This window comes from Ictalurus punctatus, chromosome 2, assembly GCF_001660625.3.
Source record: "Ictalurus punctatus breed USDA103 chromosome 2, Coco_2.0, whole genome shotgun sequence".
Lineage (NCBI taxonomy): Eukaryota > Metazoa > Chordata > Actinopteri > Siluriformes > Ictaluridae > Ictalurus > Ictalurus punctatus.
The window spans coordinates 2538768-2559866 of record NC_030417.2 but is presented as its reverse complement, the minus strand read 5'-3'; the positions used below and the strand labels follow the sequence as shown (position 1 = coordinate 2559866).

General features: G+C 39.7%; 2 protein-coding genes and 1 long non-coding RNA gene across 7 annotated transcripts; 1 reads left to right on the top strand and 2 right to left on the bottom strand.

Annotated features, from left to right (window-relative positions):
• Positions 1-515: 515 nt before the first annotated feature.
• LOC128635138 (CXADR-like membrane protein) lies at positions 516-13876 on the bottom strand. Of its 2 annotated transcripts, XM_053686373.1 has the most exons (7): positions 13760-13876; positions 10870-11187; positions 10465-10761; positions 10191-10286; positions 10039-10106; positions 9887-9952; positions 9153-9808 (listed from the first exon to the last, which is right to left on the bottom strand). In XM_053686373.1, exons 1-7 carry the CDS (start codon positions 13833-13835, stop codon positions 9701-9703), a joined length of 1029 nt encoding a protein of 342 aa, XP_053542348.1. In that variant the 5' UTR covers positions 13836-13876; the 3' UTR covers positions 9153-9700. The 2 variants fall into 2 exon arrangements, with proteins under 2 accessions (XP_053542349.1, XP_053542348.1); XM_053686374.1 differs by lacking the exons at positions 9153-9808; positions 9887-9952; positions 10039-10106; positions 10191-10286 and adding exons at positions 516-1386; positions 1500-1589.
• Positions 7741-18436, top strand: LOC108254952 (uncharacterized). Of its 3 annotated transcripts, none has more exons than XR_008398032.1 (5): positions 7741-8405; positions 10205-10352; positions 13154-14857; positions 15526-16401; positions 18156-18436. It is a non-coding gene; the product is annotated as an uncharacterized LOC108254952 (long non-coding RNA). The 3 variants fall into 3 exon arrangements; XR_008398031.1 differs by lacking the exon at positions 18156-18436 and adding an exon at positions 8597-8632 and having other exon boundaries at positions 15526-15861; XR_008398030.1 differs by lacking the exon at positions 18156-18436 and having other exon boundaries at positions 7742-8405; positions 13154-13237; positions 14695-14857; positions 15526-15861.
• LOC124626010 (cell adhesion molecule DSCAM) lies at positions 15985-19410 on the bottom strand. 2 transcript variants are annotated; one of them, XM_053686393.1, is made up of 4 exons: positions 18466-19410; positions 17224-17529; positions 16289-16378; positions 15985-16187 (listed from the first exon to the last, which is right to left on the bottom strand). In XM_053686393.1, the coding sequence occupies exons 1-4, from the start codon at positions 18794-18796 to the stop codon at positions 16117-16119; spliced, it is 798 nt and encodes a 265-aa protein (XP_053542368.1). In that variant the 5' UTR covers positions 18797-19410; the 3' UTR covers positions 15985-16116. The 2 variants fall into 2 exon arrangements, with proteins under 2 accessions (XP_053542368.1, XP_053542371.1); XM_053686396.1 differs by having other exon boundaries at positions 15985-16175.
• Between the last annotated feature and the right edge of the window lie 1689 nt (positions 19411-21099).

The window sequence follows — 21099 nt, the reverse complement described above, 5'->3', positions numbered from 1 at the left end:
CTCAATACTTTATGCACTTCTTTGTTCCATATACTTTCTCCATTCTGTATGCCTTAGTAGTTCTTACACTTCAGTATATGGTAAATATCTTTTTATTTGTTTCCTTGTTTGATAGTCATTCATTCGTTCCTTCATTCATTTACTTACTTACTTACTTACTTACTTACTTAATGGCGCCCCCTGGCGTTGATTTGTTAATATTGTTTAGTTTGCATTTACATTACATTTACATTTATGCACTTAGCAGACGCTTTTGTCCAAAGAGACAAAGGAGAGTTGAGGTAGGAGGGTGCATTTAGATGATATCCCGTGGTGTGTACATGAGATACTAAATACTGTATGCTGATCTTGGCTCTATTAAATAAAAATGAAATTATATATATATATATATATATATATATATATATATATATATATATATATATATATATATATATATCATACACAGTATATTATCATATATTTGAGACCAGTGTATTGACACGAACACATTGATACAGTAACACACACAGACTCAAGGGGGCGCTGATGAGGCGATTAAATATAGAGATATAATTATTCTAATGTTTGTACATCAACATTAAGCGGGCAGCAAAAGTGGACTAACTGCGGGTCACGTGACTCCACCGTGAAGGAGAAGGAGTTGGAGGAGAAGTCGGGTTTTGGTTCTGTGCAGACGTGAGGAGAAAGAGCAGGATGAGATGTTGAGAGTGGAGAACCTTTTATCAAGGTGGGTGATGTTTATTCTTTCAAACTTGTACTCCACTCAGCTGATACACATTTGTACTTGTGGCTGTGGAATGTTCCAGACTCCTCCAGAGTCGTGTTTGTTTTCTTTGCGAGGTCATCGGTGGTGTGTCTACATACAGATTGATGATGAGTGTGTTATCTCTTTTCAGTCTTAGTTATTCCTCTGAGATACTAATGAAAGGATGAAGTGTCATATTTATCAGTTTATGCTATAGATATATTTAATGACTTCCTACAAGTTGCAGTTACAAATGTGAACTGTTGAGATGGACAGATCCGATCTGAGCGAAAATCAGTATTTTGTAAAGAAACTTGTAATGTGAACGCGGCCTCAGTTAATCACTAAATCTTCTTTTATTATTAAAGACGGTTGTGTTTTTATGCTCTCATCACACATATTCTATGATTAATTAAAATATTATTAGGCAGAAAATGAAAGCTGAAAGTCTAAAAGGTTGGAAAGAACAAATCGTGAATAAAAAATGAAGCTCCGTTATTTACAGAACTACTTATGCAGGACTATTTATGAATAAATCTGTTTATTAATGTGTTGATGGTCAGCTGATCGAGTTCTTCTCTACTGCAGACTCACTGCTCCATCTCCATCAGCTCTGCTGTAATAAACTCTATCAGGACCTGGAGAGTAAAATAAACATGAAAAGCTACGTTCATGCAGATAAAATGGCGGGGAAGTGGAGGATAAATGTCCACAAAGTAGTAAGAGTACAAGAGCTTGAAAGTGTGTGTACCTTTCTTTCTGGTTCTGCAATAGACCACAGCCACGATGATGTGCAGAAAGATCACAGTCACCACGGCGAAGGGGACGAAGGGAAGACGCTCTGGAGAGACGTCATCAATATCAGTCAGAACATTACCTTAACGCTGTTTACATGTGTTACACTGAATTTTACACTTTTTAAAGGAGACAGTGACGGAAAGTGTAAACGTTTGATAGAATGAGTGATAAGGGGTTTGCAGACGTGTCGTTTCCTGTGGAATTTCTTAGCAGAAGATACAATCCTCCCTATATCCAGTCTTCACATAATTACACAAATTAACATTTATGTATTATGATGTAACACAGTAAGTGCATCTTAAATGAACAGAAGTTAATGCAGTATATTGATCAATACCTGTTTCAGAAGTTTCAGAGGGTGCGGTTGTGTTGTCATTGACCACTGGGGTTGGTTTTGTAGCTTTTGTTGTGACACGTACAGGAAGTGAAAGACCAGATAAAGTTAGTGTGTGTTTGTTGCTGTCAGCTGATGTACTAACGTACTCAGAAAGACTTTTCATTCCAGTGTGTATCAGTGGTGTGTGGTACCTGGTTCAGGATTAGGTGAAGTTGTTGTGATCACTGGTCTGTATGTTGAAGGTCTTGTTGGTGCGTCTGCGAGGAGAGAAAGGTTTAATAAGTTATAAATAAAGAGTGTGATGTGCAGTGAGTGAAGGCAGGACACAAGTGTGTAAACTCAGCGTGTTCTTTATTAAAGACAATCCAGGAACCGTAGTGAGAAGTGAAAGCGGGTCAGAACACACACTTGGATCATCTATAATTAAAACACAAACCCAGACGAAGGGCACAACACGGAGCAGAAACTTTTCACATCTGATTCTTACTTTTTATTACTGATTTTATGTTACCTCTATTTATTTTTTTCCTTGGATAGATACTGTAGTCAACTTCACATAAAGTTTATATACAGAAGGTCATTTTACCTTTTACTTTGACTGAGATGTCTTTAAAGTCAGTGTTGCTGATCTCACACCTGTACCATCCTCCATCCTCTACAGTCAGGTGTGATATGAGTAGAGAGAGATTTCCTGGAAGACAATCATTAAAGATCTGAACTCTGTCTGTGTAGCGATTTGTCTCATTCTTTGGGAAGATTTCTTTGCTTTCTTTTAAAAATTCCCATGTGAAAGTGTGTGGTTTGGCTTGTAGTTCAGAGCAGGAGCAGGGCAGAAGGACAGACTGTCCCACGTATCCAGTCACAGTCACTGTCTGATTATTCAGTGTGCAACCTGGAGAATGAACAAACATCAGCATATTGCATTGCTGTTACATCATCAGATTAATCTGTCCTGAGATTATCACTGAAGTAGCATTGTGAATAAAAATGAGACATTTACCTATAACAGTGAGTCTGAAGTCTCTGTATTCACTCCCTTTAAGTCTACACCTGTAACGTCCTCCATCCTCTTCAGTCAGGTGTGATATGAGCAGAGAGAGATTTCCTGAAGAGAGATCATTAACCAGCTGAAATCTGTCTTTGTACTGCTCTCTCTCAGGAGATATCTTTACCCATTTATTTCCATTTGTTGTATATTTCCACCATGTGAATGTCTCAGGTTTGGTGTGGAGGTCAGTGCAGGAGCAGGACAGCAGTACTGAACCTCCTGTGTATGCAGTGATCTGTTTTATGTCTCTGTTTCCTTCCAGTCTGCAGCCTGTAGAAACACACCAGTTAATGATCTGTTAATGAGCAGTTCAATTGTACTTTATTTTAAACGCTATTTTAAACACTTCCACCAGAGCAACACACTGCATCACGCACAACTACTGTCATATAGTGTTGCAGTACGGGGACAAGTTCACAGCACACAGTTACAGACCTGTGGTTTCCTCAAATGACGTTTCTACTGAGACAGGCAAAAATGTTTAGAGGCTTGTGACGCAGGGAAAAAAAACATTTCTCACATTTATTCAAATGAAAGAGATTATTGAGTGTTTATCAGTTTGAATGTAAAAGTCTCTCATCATTTGTCACACCCATGGTCAAGTGTTAATCCACAGAACACAAACTACACAATGCTCACATGCACTTTTAACTGGAAATAAAATGTGTGAAGATTCAGCAGGAATTTAATTGTAATTTAACAGGAGTTATATCTGATACAAAGATCTAAAAGCTACAACATGGCTCGTCTGATTTTATCTTGTGTTACTCTGAGGCACTGAAACTCTGCATGTATTTTCCTCTGAACAGATAAACTCGCTTCTATTTTAGTGACACACCACCGAAGAGGACGACTGCTGGTGAAGGAAGTGACGGCGTGAATACACCACACGGGTAAGCAGTTTACTGACGTCATCCACATATTCTGAGAACAGTGTTCACACCCCAGTGGTTCAAGCATGTTTGAGACATGTACGACGCCGTAAGAACCTCGATGAGTAACAGCCAATGAGAGCGCAAGAGGAAACTGTAGGGGGACGAGGCAGGAACAACCAGAACACCAATCATGATGAAGGAGACTCAGCGTTCTACATGAACCCAGGACATGGGCGTGGATTAATAAAGCCCTAGCAGGAAGTTCCTATTTAAAAGTGCTAAGTACATTTTATAAAAGTTCCATAATGAAAATTTTCTCAAGTTTATATTTAAATTTATATTTGCTTTGATGGCAAACAGAAAAACTCCAAAAACTCACCCAAGTTAAAAAAAATAGAGAGAAAAAAGAGAGAAAGATCGGCAGACTCACCTTCAGTGACATGAAGCTGTATCAGGAGGAGCAGAAAACACACCTGCATTCTGACTGAGGATCCAAACACATACATTAATCCAAAGAGAGAATTGGAGCTAAACACACACTGACCAACTGCTGCACCGACTCTGATCCTAATGAACACACTCTATAGGTCACACACTGGACGTTTATTACATTACTTCATTCACACCTTTACAGGAAGTGCTCACACAGGAAGTGCTCACACAGGAAGTGCAAATTTGGCAGTTCATCGCTGACCAGAGAGTAGTGAGAATGTCTCTCCCGTCTGTTGTGCAACATAACATGGTGCAGGATTGTGCCACAAATTACACCGTCCCCCACTCCAAAAAGATTTCTACAGGAAGCTGGAAATACCCCGTAACTGTCCTCAGCTCTGTATGTCCCCGCAAAACCACACATTTAACAAGCTTTTGTGGTAAGTCGTAATAGTATGAACTTTTGGTCATGTATATCAGAGAAGGAACTCTGAACTACAGTTCCCAGCATGCACTGCACCTCACTGTATCACAGTCACATGACCACCTGCATCTGAATCACGTCATGTTAGTGAGCACCTATGTGTATATAGCCATAGTTTGCACTGCACTCCTTGTCTTACGTTTGTCTTCCTTTACCGTTGTCTGTTTATGTTCTTTGTTTCATGGATATTCTTTGCCTTAGTGTTTTGCTGCCTGTTCATAGTTCTTGTTTTGTGTTTTGCTTTGATATTAATTAAAATTCTAATCTACACATACGTCTGTCTCCACCTTGAAATCATGACAGAACGTAAGACTTCAACATGGATGCAGCAGATCTTTTCAGAATCCAAGAGGCCCTTTATGAAAAGGAAAAGCCGAGGTGGGAGAAAGAAGGAAAATTGTCCCTAAATATAAACAACCGGGAATGGCTCGACGTGATGTACCCCTTCATGGGGTATGCCAAAGGGGAGCCTTCCAACCAGGCTGGAACCATCTCCCACCCTCCCTCCCCCACTGTGGATCTCGTCAAGCATGCCAAGTCACAGAGAATGTCGTTCAGCCTCCCTGCTCGTCTTAGGACAGAGCTCAGCATCCCTGTTCAGTGGATGAAGTTGCTCCACCTCCCGGTGCGACAATGAACTCTTTTCTTCCCTTTTCTGCCTCAGATGTCACTACGCCAGCCTTCCTGCTCGGTTGGGGGCGTTGCTCCGCCTTCCTGCTCGGTTGAGGACATCGCTCCGCCTTCCTGCTCGGTTGAGGACGTCGCTCCGTCTTCCTGCATGGTTGAGGACGTGGCTCCGCCTTCTCACTCTGCTGAAGCTGATAGCACCCAGGCGTTGGAAGCTGGGTTGTCTACTGCCCCAACTTCATGCCTGCCCCTCGGCTCCTTGAGGAGCCTGCTATCTCTTGGACAACGCCCTGCCTCGGGACCTAAGGGGCTGTAAAGACATTTTCTCGAGAAGGCCAGAACCACGGGGGGAGGGAGTGTTTTCTGGCACTCTGGCAGTGGTGCCTTTGGGGGGGGGGGGGGGGGTTCTGTCATGACAGCTGCCTCAGAAATGTAGACAAACGCTGATTCATTTTTCCACTGAAATAACCACAAGATATCTACATCTTTTGCCCCCTGACTTGAATGTTTTATAATCTGTAGATGTTTTGTTTATCGGCTTTTTTTTTATAAAACTACAATAATGAGGACCCAGGACATTACTCCTCCCCGCAGGCAGAGGTCACACTCACCAGAGCTAAGATAGAAATGCAGGACGACTCTGAAACATCCTTGGAGCTGTATGAACGCTCCTTGGAGGCATGGGGCTCGCCCGTTGCCCAGTCGGTGGCCTGCCTGTTGCCGATCCTGATCGGAGAAGCCCAACTTGCTGCCGAGCAGCTGCAGGTCACCAAGATGCTGGAGTACCCAGACATAAATGGGTAATTTTGCAATGGGTCGGCGGTATCCTTGAACAGGACCGTCAGTGTTTCCACTTGCCGACTGTCCACGAGCTTGGCCACCTGTTTGTGTTCACCCAGAAGCTCAGGGACACCTGGCGAAGGTGGCTGCTGTCTGAGGGGCGCAGCTCCAAAGATGTGCTCAACCTCATGGTGTTGGAACAGTTTGTCTTCTAGAAGTTATGGCGGAGTGGGTCCAGTAGCACTGAGCGGCATCACTCGACCAGGCAGTCCAGCTGGCAGAGGAACATCTGGTGGTGTAACTGGGGGAAGGCAAACCCCTTTCTTCTCTCTCTCTCTCTCTCTCTCTCTCACCTTCTTTCTCATAGCACCATGAAAACCAGTGCCAACCCCCCTGAAACCAGTTCCCCGAATCCTTGCTTTCCCTCCCCCTCCCTCTCCCCCTGTGCCTGTCTTTTCTCTCCCCACGTGTGTGAATCTCGGGCCGCAGGTGTGGGAGTAAAGCCTGCATCAGTGTGCTGGCATTGCAGGGAGCCTGGGCATTTCGAAGACCAATGCCACGTGATGGAGGTGGGGGCATTGGTCCAGATCCCCGATTTGCCACATAATGAACACACTCTACAGATCACATTCACACTCACAGCTACTACAGGAAGTGCAGATATAGCAGTATGACACTGAACATATAGATGTGAGGAAGTTCCTCATGTCTGTTGCACAGCAGAACTGAGTCTATGTTCTAAATCCTTTCAAATGATCTAATGCCAATAAACAATCAACTATTGTATAAATAATCATATTCATGTCTTAAAAACATGCATCTTATCGTGTCTTACATTTTGGACATGAGATTTGACATGACAAAGTGACAGTCATCTACAGGCTCCTGCATTACTGATCTGACTTCTCCATCTAGTGGCCTTTCCTGGTTAGTGCACAAGAATAAAGCTTATTATGTTATATATATATATATATATATATATGTGTGTGTGTGTGTGTGTGTGTGTGTGTGTGTGTGTGTGTGTGTGTGTATAACAGTGTGTCATAAATTGCAGAAAAGAGTGTCCATTGCAAAGAACCGGATAAAACTTATGCAAAGTAGTAAAGAGCACTAACTCATACAATACAGTATTAAGTACACTTTAACGAACTGCAATATTTTATACACTTCTTCGTTCCATATACTTTCTCCATTCTGTGTGCTTAAGTAGTCCTTACACTTCAGTTTATGGTAAACATCTTATTTGTTTGTTTGTTTGTTTGTTTGTCGTTCATTCGTTCCTTCATTCATTTACTTAATACTTACTTACTTAATGGCGCCCCCTGGCGTTGATTTGTTAATATTGCTTAGTTTGCATTTAGTTGAAATCCCGTGGTGTGTACATGAGATACTAAATACTGTATGCTGATCTTTGTTCTATTGAATAAAAAATAAAACTATATATATATAATCATACACAGTATATTATCATATATTTGAGACCAGTTTATTGACACGGACACATTGATACAGTAACACACAGACTCAAGGGGGCGCTGATGAGATGATTGAATATAGAGATATAATCATTCTAATGTTTGTACATCAACAATAAGCGGGCAGCAAAAGTGGACTAAATGCGGGAGAAAAGCGTGCACATGGTCACGTGACTCCACCGGGAGCGCGCTGGCGTTGGAGAAAAGGGACGCGTGCGCGTTCATAGAGTGTGTAATTACGTTCACCTGTTGCAGAGAACCTGCGCTGTGTTTGTAAATAACAATGCACTGCACTCTAATGCCTGCGTCCGTTTCTGAGCTTCTTTTTATTCTATTTTGTATTTTATTATTTATGCCACATAATGTCCATGTTGATATATACCTGTGTGTTTAATTATTTTAATTAATAGCACGTTAGCTATTAGCACTGTCTAGTTTCCATCATCCACACTGTGTTTACTTCCGCATTTGTGTTATCGCGAGACTCTGTGGACTCCGCGCTGTGTACGTCATCACGTAACGGTGCGTATTGTTTACGGAAGTAAAGTTTAAACCGGGAGAGAGACAGCAGAAGGAGCGCGTTCAGTTGATCAGTGTATCATCTCTATGGATTATGGTCATGGTTTCCTGCTGAAGGAACATCTCCGGTGGATATCTCCTCTAAAGGAACATCTTCGGTGGATATCTCCTCTGAAGGAATACCTTTTCCCTTCTATTGTGTTACTGCTCGGGAGGATTCACCAGCGAGTTTCATTAATCCGGCGGAAAAGTGGATCTTCTCACCTTTGGACTGAGGAACGGGTGAGGACGATCCAAAAAGACTATAATCCGCTGTGTATATTTCTGTAAATAGACTTTCTCACTGCAAGAAAGACTCTGTGTGTGAGTTTATTGTGTGTAAATATAAGTGTGTATTATATATGTATAATACACAACAAACTTGGTGAAAGTTGATGGTGGTTTTTGGTGTTTTTATATATATACTCTGTTAGAGCCCGGATCTTAATTATAACCAGTGTCTCTACGAGGTGAGTTACACAGTAATTTTACATCTCTCTTATTAATCTAAAGTGTGACTTTATTCAAATCACCATTGTGTGAAAATAAGACCGAAATGTGTGTAATTATAATATTTCTCCCCAAAACAAAGCCTGTCATTAAACACACTCAGAGGCTGGATAAAACCAGACCTGTTTAGAGTGGAGGTTTTTTTTTACACTGAATGCCTATTTCAGCCATGAAACTCTGTCTGAGCGCTGATTGGCTCCCTCGACGCCGTGCAGCAGCCAATCAGCTACGCTCCTCTGTCCACGTAACCCTGTGTTCTCTACACTGACTCGCCGGTTAGTCAGCATTTGACGGCCTATGATGCGAAAATTCGTAGCGCCCGCATGCCGGAAAATGCTGACCATCGATTATAAACGCTGGTAAATAGTAATAATTACTGATGGACGCGATAACGGCTAATAAACACTGATAATGTGGATAATCTCTCATCATGGCCAGTGAACAGTGATAATGGCTAGTAAACAGAAGAAGAAGACAGTCCACAGTGAGCTTTTCAGATTTTATTATTTATTTATGAAATAGAAATAAACATGCACAAAAACTGTTGAAGCTAAAAACAACAATGAAGTCTATTTAATCCAACGCTGTGAGCTTTAGTCATTTTTACAGGTGTGTATAGACCTAAAAGAATCGAATCGTTTCAAATATCTCTTATAAAAACAGGGTCTTTATTTTTACGGCCCAGGAATCACCTCAGCTGCGGCCGAGACAGAGTTCCTTCTGCTCGAAATGTTTTCCTAAAAGACCCCCGTGATGCTCTCACAGTTTCAACAGAGAGCTTGAAGTTGGAGATGTGGATCAAACTGCTGCTTTAAAGATCTAACCATAATACAGAGGATAAAAATGATGAATATGTAAAGGCAAAAAAAGGTTTATTATACTTCAGATATAGAAAACTATCAGTAGATATAAAAGATTTTTAAAAATTAATAAGAGTTGTAGACACTCTGGAATAAAGCAGTGCGAAAACCTCACAAATATAGTACAAACAGAGAGAGAGTCTGTGTGTGTGTGTGTGTGTGTGTGTGTTAGTTAGTTTTGATGCTGGCATATACTGCAGTATCTCCTGTCTCCACTGGAGTGTGTGCTGCTCTCACAGTGTTACTGAGGACTACAATCGAGTACGTCACATCATCCTGCAGGAATAAACATCAACAATGTGTTATTACACACACACACACACGTGAGATACACGCTTTTAGAATGATACACACCTTTTCTTCTGCTTTGTTGCATTTAGTTTGTGGATTTATAGCTGTGTACAGAACATCACAATCATTCTGCAGAGAAAAACATGTTGCATTAAACCAAACACACACACACACACACACACACACACACAAACCACATGGATGTGTGTATTCACCTGCGTCTTCTGCTGTATCCTCTGTCCTGTTTGTCCATCACCGGTCTCGGTCTGTCCTCGTCTCTGTCCTACAGAATGAAACCAGACAGAGTGAGACTGTGTGTGTGTGTGTGTGTGTGTGTGTGTGTGTGTGTGTGTGTGTGTGTGTGTACCTCTGTGTTTCCAGTACATGACTCCTCTGAGTATCAGCAGCAGCAGCAGAACCCCAACAGCTGTACAGATGATGATGATGATGATGGTGTGAGGATCTGGGTTTGTGGAACAGAAGAGAAGTGAGAAGGACACATGGGGGTTTGAATTCTCCATTCTGATTGGTCAGATTACATTTTATTTCTTATTTTATGTTTGATGTTACCTTTATTTTTTTCCTTAGACACATACTGTAGTCAATTTCACATATAGTTTATATACAGAAGGTCGTTTTACCTTTTACTGTGAGGTGGATGTTTGTATCGCTAGTGTTGGTGATCTTACACCTGTACTTTCCTCCATCCTCTACAGTCAGGTGTGATATGAGTAGAGAGAGATTTCCTGGAAGATGATCATTAAAGATCTGAACTCTGTCTGTGTAGCGATTTGTCTCGTCCTTTGGGAAGATTTCTTTGCGGTCAGATCCTTTAATATAGACCCATCTGAAAGTGTGTGGTTTGGCTTGTAGTTCAGAGCAGGAGCAGGGCAGAAGGACAGACTGTCCCACGTATCCAGTCACAGTCAGTTTGCAACCTGGAGAATGAACAAACATCAACATATTGCATTGCTGTTGCATCATCAGATTAATCTGTCCTGAGATTATCACTGAAGCAGCATTGTGAATAAAAATGACTCATTTACCTTTAACAGTGAGTCTGAAGTCTCTGTATTCACTCTCATTAAGTCTACACCTGTAAACTCCTCCATCCTCTTTAGTCAGGTGTGATATGAGCAGAGAGAGATTTCCTGAAGAGAGATCATTAACCAGCTGAAATCTGTCTTTGTACTGCTCTCTCTCAGGAGATATCTCTACCCAGTTATTAGTTTCATTTGTGTATTTCTTCCATGTGAGTGTCTCAGGTTTGGTGTGGAGGTCAGTGCAGGAGCAGGGCAGCAGTACTGAACCTCCTGTGTATGCAGTGATCCGTTTTGTCCTTCCCTTTCCTTCCAGTCTGCAGCCTGTAGAAACACACCAGTTAATGATCTGTTAATGAGCAGTTCACCATCTGCAGCAACTCTACAGACCTACAGATGACCTCCAACTCCACAACTCACCAACATCCTCATCTTATTAATGTCCACATCTCACTAACATCCTCATCTTATTAATGTCCACATCTCACTAACATCATCATCTTATTAATGTCCACATCTCACTAACATCATCATCTTATTAATGTCCACATCTCACTAACATCCTCATCTTATTAATGTCCACATCTCACTAACATCCTCATCTTATTAATGTCCACATCTCACCAACATCCTCATCTTATTAATGTCCACATCTCACCAACATCCTCATCTTATTAATGTCCACATCTCACCAACATCCTCATCTTATTAATGTCCACATCTCACTAACATCCTCATCTTATTAATGTCCACAACTCACTAACATCCTCATTTTATTAATGTCCATAACTCACTAACATCCTCATCTTATTAATGTCCACAACTCACTAACATCCTCATCTTGTTAATGTCCACAACTCACTAACATCCTCATCTTGTTAATGTCCACATCTCACTAACATCCTCATCTTGTTAATGTCCACATCTCACTAACATCCTCATCTTATTAATGTCCACAACTCACTAACATCCTCATCTTGTTAATGTCCACATCTCACTAACATCCTCATCTTATTAATGTCCACATCTTATTAATGTCCACAACTCACTAACATCCTCATTTTATTAATGTCCATAACTCACTAACATCCTCATCTTATTAATGTCCACAACTCACTAACATCCTCATCTTGTTAATGTCCACAACTCACTAACATCCTCATCTTGTTAATGTCCACATCTCACTAACATCCTCATCTTGTTAATGTCCACATCTCACTAACATCCTCATCTTATTAATGTCCACATCTCACTAACATCCTCATCTTATTAATGTCCACAACTCACTAACATCCTCATCTTATTAATGTCCACATCTCACTAACATCATCATCTTATTAATGTCCACAACTTATTAATGTCCTCAACTCACTAACATCCTCATCTTATTAATGTCAACAACTCACTAACAACCTCGTCTTATTAATGTCCACATCTCACTAACATCCTCATCTTATTAATGTCCTCAACTCACTAACATCCTCATCTTATTAATGTCCACATCTCACTAACATCCTCATCTTATTAATGTCCACATCTCACCAACATCCTCATCTTATTAATGTCCACAACTCACTAACATCCTCATCTTATTAATGTCCACAACTCACTAACATCATCATCTTATTAATGTCCACAACTCACTAACATCCTCATCTTATTAATGTCCACAACTCACTAACATCCTCATCTTATTAATGTCCACATCTCACTAACATCCTCATCTTATTAATGTCCACAACTCACTAACATCATCATCTTATTAATGTCCACAACTCACTAACATCCTCATCTTATTAATGTCCACATCTCACTAACATCCTCATCTTATTAATGTCCACAACTCACTAACATCATCATCTTATTAATGTCCACATCTCACTAACATCCTTAGTACACAAGCACAGTTACAGACCTGTGGTTTCCTCAAATGACGTTTCTACTGAGACAGCCAAAAATGTTTAGAGGCTTGTGACGCAGGGAAAAAAAAACATTTCTCACATTTATTCAAATGAAAGAGATTATTGAGTGTTTATCAGTTTGAATGTAAAAGTCTCTCATCATTTGTCACACCCATGGTCAAGTGTTAATCCACAGAACACAAACTACACAATGCTCACATGCGCTTTTAACTGGAAGTAAAATGTGTGAAGATTCAGCAGGAATTTAATTGTAATTTAACAGGAGTTATATCTGATACAAAGATCTAAAAGCTACAACATGGCTAGTCTGATTTTATCCTGTGTTACTCTGAGGCATTGAAACTCTGCATGTATTTTCCTCTGAACAGATAAACCCGCTTCTATTTTAGTGACACACCACCGAAGAGGACGACTGCTGGTGAAGGAAGTGACGGCGTGAACACACCACACGGGTAAGCAGTTTACCGACGTCATCCACATATTCTGAGAACAGTGTTCACACCCCAGTGGGTGTTTGAGACATGTACGACGCGTAAGAACCTCGATGAGTAACAGCCAATGAGAGAGCAAGAGGAAACTGTAGGGGAACGAATCAGGAACAACCAGAACACCAATCATGATGAAGGAGACTCAGCGTTCTACATGAACCCAGGACATGGACGGGGATTAATAAAGCTCTAGCAGGAAGTTCTTATTTAATAAGTGCTAAGCAGGTTTTATCAAAGTTCCGTGATGAACATTTTCTCATGTTATATTTATATTTGGTTTGATATCAAACAGAAAAACTCCAAAAATCACCCAAATAATTTCAGTAGTTCAGTGTGCACTTTATATTTCCATATCATACGTAAGATTACTGCATGCCGACATGCTTTAAAGGCATTATATTATAAACTCTTCCATCTATTTACTGACATTATTAAAAACGGGGGAGAGAGAGAGAGAGAGAGAGAGAGAGAGAGAAGCAGACTCACCTTCAGTGACATGAAGCTGTATAAGGAGGAGAAGAAAACACACCTGCATTCTGACTGAGGACCCAAACACACACATTAATCCAAAGAGAGAACTGGAGCTAAACACACACTGACCAACTGCTGCACCGAGTCTGATCATAATGAACACACTCTAGAGATGACACTCACACTCACAGCTACTACAGGAAGTGCAGATATAGCAGTATGACACTGACCACATAGATGAGAGGAAGTTCCTCATGTCTGTTGCACAGCAGAACTGAGTCTATGTTCTAAATCCTTTCAAATGATCTAATGCCAATAAACAATCAACTATTGTATAAATAATCATTGTCATGTCTTAAAAACATGCATCTTATCATGTCTCAAATGAGATTTGACACGACACAGTGACAGTCATCTACAGGCTCCTGCATTACTGATCTGACTTCTCCATCTAGTGGCCTTTAAGGGTTAGTGCAAGAGAATAAAGCTTATGATATGTTTTTAATATATATTTTTAAATGTTTGGCAAAGAACAGGACAAAACTTATGCAAAGTAGTAAAGAGCACTATTTCAGTACACTGCAGTATTCAGTACACTTCAGTGCACTGCAGTAGTTTATGTACCTCTATGCTTGAGTAGTCCTTACACTTCAGAATTAATTCCTTACTTGTGTAATGGCTCCCCTGGCGTTGATTTGTTAATACTGATCAGTTTATAAATACATGATACAATTGTATCCTGTGTGTATTTTGTTGATCTTTGTGCTATTAAAATAAAACTACATATAAAATCTTATTACACTTACTACACAGTATATTATCATTTATTTGAGACCAGTTTATTGACACAAACACATTGATACAGTAACACACACAGACTCAAGTGGGCGCTGATTAGATGATTTAATGTAGAGATATAATTATTCTAATGTTTGTACATCAACAATAAGTGGGCAGCAAAAGTGGACTAACTGCGTGAGAAAAGCGTGCACCTGGTCACTTGACTCCACCGTGAAGGAGAAGGAGTTGGAGGAGAAGTCGGGTTTTGGTTCTGTGCAGACGTGAGGAGAAAGAGCAGGATGAGATGTTGAGAGTGGAGAACCTTTTATCAAGGTGGGTGATGTTTATTCTTTCAAACTTGTACTCCACTCAGCTGATACACATTTGTACTTGTGGCTGTGGAATGTTCCAGATTCCTCCAGAGTCGTGTTGGTTTTCTTTGCGAGGTCATCGGTGGTGTGTCTACATACAGATTGATGATGAGTGTGTTATCTCTTTTCAGTCTTAGTTATTCCTCTGAGATACTAATGAAAGGATGAAGTGTCATATTTATCAGTTTATGCTATAGATATATTTAATGACTTCCTACAAGTTGTAGTTACAAATGTGAACTGTTGAGATGGACAGATCCGATCTGAGCGAAAATCAGTATTTTGTAAAGAATCTTGTAATGTGAACGCGGCCTCAGTTAATCACTAAATCGTCTTTTATTATTAAAGACGGTTGTGTTTTTTATGCTCTCATCACCTTTGCGCTAGTCGTTTGTTCTCTGCTTGTTATACTGTTGTAGACCATTGTGTCTTTCTGGTGTTGTTTTTTCTCATGTTGCCTTCACCTGCTGTGATGCTGGGAGTCTTAGGGATCAGATAAGCTCATTAGAATATTAGTATTTTAAGCCACACCCACCCACAACTGTTCTACATGTCTGTCTTGTCTTTGTTGGTCTCTCTCTTTTCATCTCTGTCTGTCTCTCTCTGTCTCTGTCTGTATCACTCTCTCAGGTTTTGGGAGATGGACTGGACATCCGGCTTTGCAGAGGAAGATGGACTCCACAGATGAAGCTGATCAATGGAAGGAAAGTAGTTTACAATCATTTATGTGACACAGGTGTATTTATTCTGGCACATTTGGTGTAAAATAATGCTAAAATACACAAAAAAGTGGTTTTCTGGAAATTTTATTTCATTTTAAAAGTTAAAAAGGAAAGCGCATCAGTGTTAGTCAGAATACATCAGTTCTGATCGCATTTACAATACAGGACCAAGAACATTACAATATTTTCTGAGGGGAAAAATACAATGTGCCTAGTTTTTAATGATGTAAATATTGTGAAAGTGAAGCAGGCTTCAAAAGCATGTGAGAATCAGGTATTAAACTCTAAATGATCTACTTTTAAATCTAAACCACACATATTCTGCGATTAACTAAAATATTATTAGGCAGAAAATAAAAGCTGAACGCCTAAAAGGTTGGAAAGGACAAATCGTGAAAAAAATATGAAGCTTCGGTATTTACAGAACTACTTATGCAGGTCTATTTATGAATAAATCTGTTTATTAATGTATTGATGGATCAGCTGATCGAGTTCTTCTCTACTGCAGACTCACTGCTCCATCTCCATCAGCTCTGCTGTAATGAACTCTATCAGGACCTGGAGAGTAAACTAAAAAAGAAAAGCTACGTTCATGCAGATAAAATGGCGGGGAAGTGGAGGATAAATGTCCACAAAGTAGTAAGAGTACAAGAGCTTAAAAGTGTGTGTACCTTTCTTTCTGGTTCTGCAATAGACCACAGCCACGAAGATGTGCAGAAAGATCACAGTCACCACGGCGAAGGGGACGAAGGGAAGACGCTCTGGAGAGACGTCATCAATATCAGTCAGAACATTACCTTAACACTGTTTACATGTGTTACACTGAATTTGACACTTTGTAAAGGAGACACTGACGGAAAGTGTAAACGTTTGATAGAATAAGTGATAAGGGGTTTGTAGACGTGTCGTTATAAATAAACTCAACAAATATAACTATACGTAAATACACTACAGGTTGGTCACAGAGAGAGGGAGAAAGAGAGAGAGAGAGGAATATAAACATTGGAGAAGTGAAAGAGAGTCATTCCAAGAGAAAATGCCGGAATCAGAGGTCAGTAGTTCAACCCGAGGCGCGACAAGCTGTTCTCATGTAAGACAGCCAGCAGAGCAAAGCTTCCCTCAATGCTTTCAGCTATCCAACAATATTTGGTCTGTGACCTCACCTGAACATCAAAAGCGTGAGAAAGCGTCTGTTTATATGTTCATTGAGACTGCCGTATCTACATGGCTGGCTTTGCAAATCAGTCGCTTTTAAATGTTTTAAAAGCCAAAATTTAAAACACCAGGGTCAGTAAGAGTGAATGGATTAACTGGGGCAAAAATGAACTCAGCGGTTCAGAAATTCAAACACACACACACACATACGTTTGAGAATATTTATCTACAACATTTATCTATATCTATATATGCGAAATCATTGAAATATGTGTGGAAACTGTATTTTTTTCAGTTTCAGATCGTATTTTGAGGTATTAAGTTGGAATGTTTACTCCACATCATTTTATTATACATTAGTTGATCACAAATTTATTAAAGCTTTTACATTTCCTTAGATACACGCTGTAGTCAACTTCACATATAGTTTATATACAGAAGGTCATTTTACCTTTTACTTCGACTGAGACGTCTTTAAAGTGAGTGTTGCTGATCTCACACCTGTACCATCCTCCATCCTCTACAGTCAGGTGTGATATGAGCAGAGAGAGATTTCCTGGAAGATGATCATTAAAGATCTGAACTCTGTCTGTGTAGCGATTTGTCTCGTCCTTTGGGAAGATTTCTTTGCTTTCTTTTAAAAATTGCCATGTGAAAGTGTGTGGTTTGGCTTGTAGTTCAGAGCAGGAGCAGGGCAGAAGGACAGACTGTCCCACGTATCGAGTCACGGTCACTGTCTGACGTTTCAGTGTGCAACCTGGAGAATGAACAAACATCAACATATGATCGGTTTTATGTCACTATTTCCTTCCAGTCTGCAGCCTGTAGAAACACACCAGTTAATGATCTGTTAATGAACAGTTCAATTGTACTTTATTTTAAATGCTATTTTAAACACTTCCACCAGAGCAACACACTGCATCATGCACAACTACTGTCATATAGTGTTGCAGTACGGGGACAAGTTCACAGCACACAGTTACAGACCTGTGGTTTCCTCAAATGACGTTTCTACTGAGACAGGCAAAAATGTTTAGAGGCTTGTGACGCAGGAAAAAACAAACATTTCTCACATTTATACAAATGAAAGAGATTATTGAGTGTTTATCAGTTTGAATGTAAAAGTCTCTCATCATTTGTCACACCCATGGTCAAGTGTTAATCCACAGAACACAAACTACACAATGCTCACATGCGCTTTTAACTGGAAATAAAATGTGTGAAGATTCAGCAGGAATTTAATTGGAATTTAACAGGAGTTATATCTGATACAAAGATCTAAAAGCTACTACATGGCTCGTCTGATTTTATCTTGTGTTACTCTGAGGCACTGAAACTCTGCATGTATTTTCCTCTGAACAGATAAACCTGCTTCTATTTTAGTGACACACCACCGAAGAGGACGACTGCTGGTGAAGGAAGTGACGGCGTGAATACACCAGAGTCTGTGTTTAGTTATTAATGATTAAATATTGTGAAAGTGAAGCAGGTTTCAAAAGCATGTGAGAATCCGATATAAAACTATAAAGGATATACTTTTAAATCTAAACCACACATATTCTATGATTTAGTTAAAATATTATTAGGCATCAAATGGAAAGCTGAAAGGTCACATATTCATTAAAATATTTCATTTCCTTAGACAGACTGTAGTCAAATTCCCATCTGGTTTATATACAGAAGGTCGTTTTACCTTTTACTGTGAGGTCGATGTCTTTATGAATACTGTTGCTGATCTCACACCCGTAACCTCCTCCATCCTCTACAGTCAGGTGTGATATGAGCAGAGAGAGATTTCCTGGAAGATGATCATTAAAGATCTGAACTCTGTCTGTGTAGCGATTTGTCTCGTTCTTTGGGAAGATTTCTTTGATATTATTTAAATAGATCCATCTGAAAGTGTGTGGTTTGGCTTGTAGTTCAGAGCAGGAGCAGGGCAGAAGGACAGACTGTCCCACGTATCCAGTCACAGACACTGTCTTATCATTCAGTGTGCAACCTGGCGAATGAACAAACATCAACATATTGCATTGCTGTTACATCATCAGATTAATCTGTCCTGAGATTATCACGGAAGTAGCATTGTGAATAAAAATGACTCATTTACCTTTAACAGTGAGTCTGAAGTCTCTGTTTTCACTCTCATTAAGACTACACCTGTACCATCCTCCATCCTCTTCAGTCAGGTGTGATATGAGCAGAGAGAGATTTCCTGAAGAGAGATCATTACCCAGCTGAAATCTGTCTTTGTACTGCTCTCTCTCAGGAGATATCTCTACCCAGTTATTTGTGTATTTCCTCCATGTGTGTGTCTCAGGTTTGGTGTGGAGGTCAGTGCAGGAGCAGGGCAGCAGTACTGAACTTCCTGTGTATGCAGTGATCTGTTTTCTCTCTCTGTTTCCTTCCAGTCTGCAGCCTGTAGAAACACACCAGTTAATGATCTATTAATGAACAGTTGACCATCTGCAGCAACTCTACAGAACTACAGACGACCTCCAACTCCACAACTCACTAACATCCTCATCTTATTAATGTCCACATCTCACTAACATCCTCATCTTATTAATGTCCACAACTCACTAACATCCTCATCTTATTAATGTCCACAACTCACTAACATCCTCATCTTATTAATGTCCACATCTCACTAACATCCTCATCTTATTAATGTCCACATCTCACTAACATCCTCATCTTATTAATGTCCACAACTCACTAACATCCACATCTTATTAATGTCCACAACTCACTAACATCCTCATCTTATTAATGTCCACAACTCACTAACATCCTCATCTTATTAATGTCCACAACTCACTAACATCCTCATCTTATTAATGTCCACATCTCACTAACATCCTCATCTTATTAATGTCCACGACTCACTAACATCCTCATCTTATTAATGTCCACATCTCACTAACATCCTCATCTTATTAATGTCCACATCTCACTAACATCCTCATCTTATTAATGTCCACAACTTATTAATGTGCACAACTCACTAACATCCACATCTTATTAATGTCCAAAACTCACTAACATCCTCATCTTATTAATGTCCACATCTCACTAACATCCTCATCTTATTAATGTCCACATCTCACTAACATCCTCATCTTATTAATGTCCACAACTTATTAATGTCCACAACTCACTAACATCCACATCTTATTAATGTCCAAAACTCACTAACATCCTCATCTTATTAATGTCCACATCTCACTAACATCCTCATCTTATTAATGTCCACATCTCACTAACATCCTCATCTTATTAATGTCCTCATCTCACTAACATCCTCATCTTATTAATGTCCACATCTCACTAACATCCTCATCTTATTAATGTCCACATCTCACTAACATCCTCATCTTATTAATGTCCACATCTCACTAACATCCTCATCTTATTAATGTCCACATCTCACTAACATCCTCATCTTATTAATGTCCACATCTCACTAACATCCTCATCTTATTAATGTCCACAACTCACTAACATCCTCATCTTATTAATGTCCACAACTCACTAACATCCACATCTTATTAATGTCCACAACTCACTAACATCCTCATCTTATTAATGTCCACAACTCACTAACATCCTCATCTTATTAATGTCCACATCTCACTAACATCCTCATCTTATTAATGTCCACAACTCACTAACATCCTCATCTTATTAATGTCCACAACTTATTAATGTCCACAACTCACTAACATCCACATCTTATTAATGTCCACATCTCACTAACATCCTCATCTTATTAATGTCCACAACTTATTAATGTCCACAACTCACTAACATCCACATCTTATTAATGTCCACATCCTATTAATGTCCACATCTCACTAACATCCTCATCTTATTAATGTCCACAACTCACTAACATCCTCATCTTATTAATGTCCACAACTCACTAACATCCACATCTTATTAATGTCCACAACTCACTAACATCCTCATCTTATTAATGTCCACAACTCACTAACATCCTCATCTTATTAATGTCCACAACTCACTAACATCCTCATCTTATTAATGTCCACAACTCACTAACATCCTCATCTTATTAATGTCCACAACTCACTAACATCCTCATCTTATTAATGTCCACATCTCACTAACATCCTCATCTTATTGATGTCCACAACTTATTAATGTGCACAACTCACTAACATCCACATCTTATTAATGTCCACATCTCACTAACATCCTCATCTTATTAATGTCCACAACTTATTAATGTCCACAACTCACTAACATCCACATCTTATTAATGTCCACATCTTATTAATGTCCACAACTCACTAACATCCTCATC

What these genes read in the sequence shown, in the direction of transcription:
- LOC128635138 (XM_053686373.1), bottom strand. Translation starts at nt 13,835, where the DNA reads ATGTGTGTGTTTGGGTCCTCAGTCAGAATGCAGGTGTGTTTTCTTCTC. An exon ending in CTTCAGACTCACTGTTAAAG is followed by an intron (nt 10,762 to 10,869) that starts GTAAATGAGTCA and finishes TTCATTCTCCAG; the next exon opens with GTTGCAAACTGACTGTGACT. An exon ending in GCAACAAAGCAGAAGAAAAG is followed by an intron (nt 9,809 to 9,886) that starts GTGTGTATCATT and finishes TTATTCCTGCAG; the next exon opens with GATGATGTGACGTACTCGAT.
- LOC124626010 (XM_053686393.1), bottom strand. Translation starts at nt 18,796, where the DNA reads ATGTTGATGTTTGTTCATTCGCCAGGTTGCACACTGAATGATAAGACA. An exon ending in CATCGACCTCACAGTAAAAG is followed by an intron (nt 17,530 to 18,465) that starts GTAAAACGACCT and finishes TTCATTCTCCAG; the next exon opens with GTTGCACACTGAAACGTCAG. An exon ending in TTGCAGAACCAGAAAGAAAG is followed by an intron (nt 16,188 to 16,288) that starts GTACACACACTT and finishes TTTCTTTTTTAG; the next exon opens with TTTACTCTCCAGGTCCTGAT.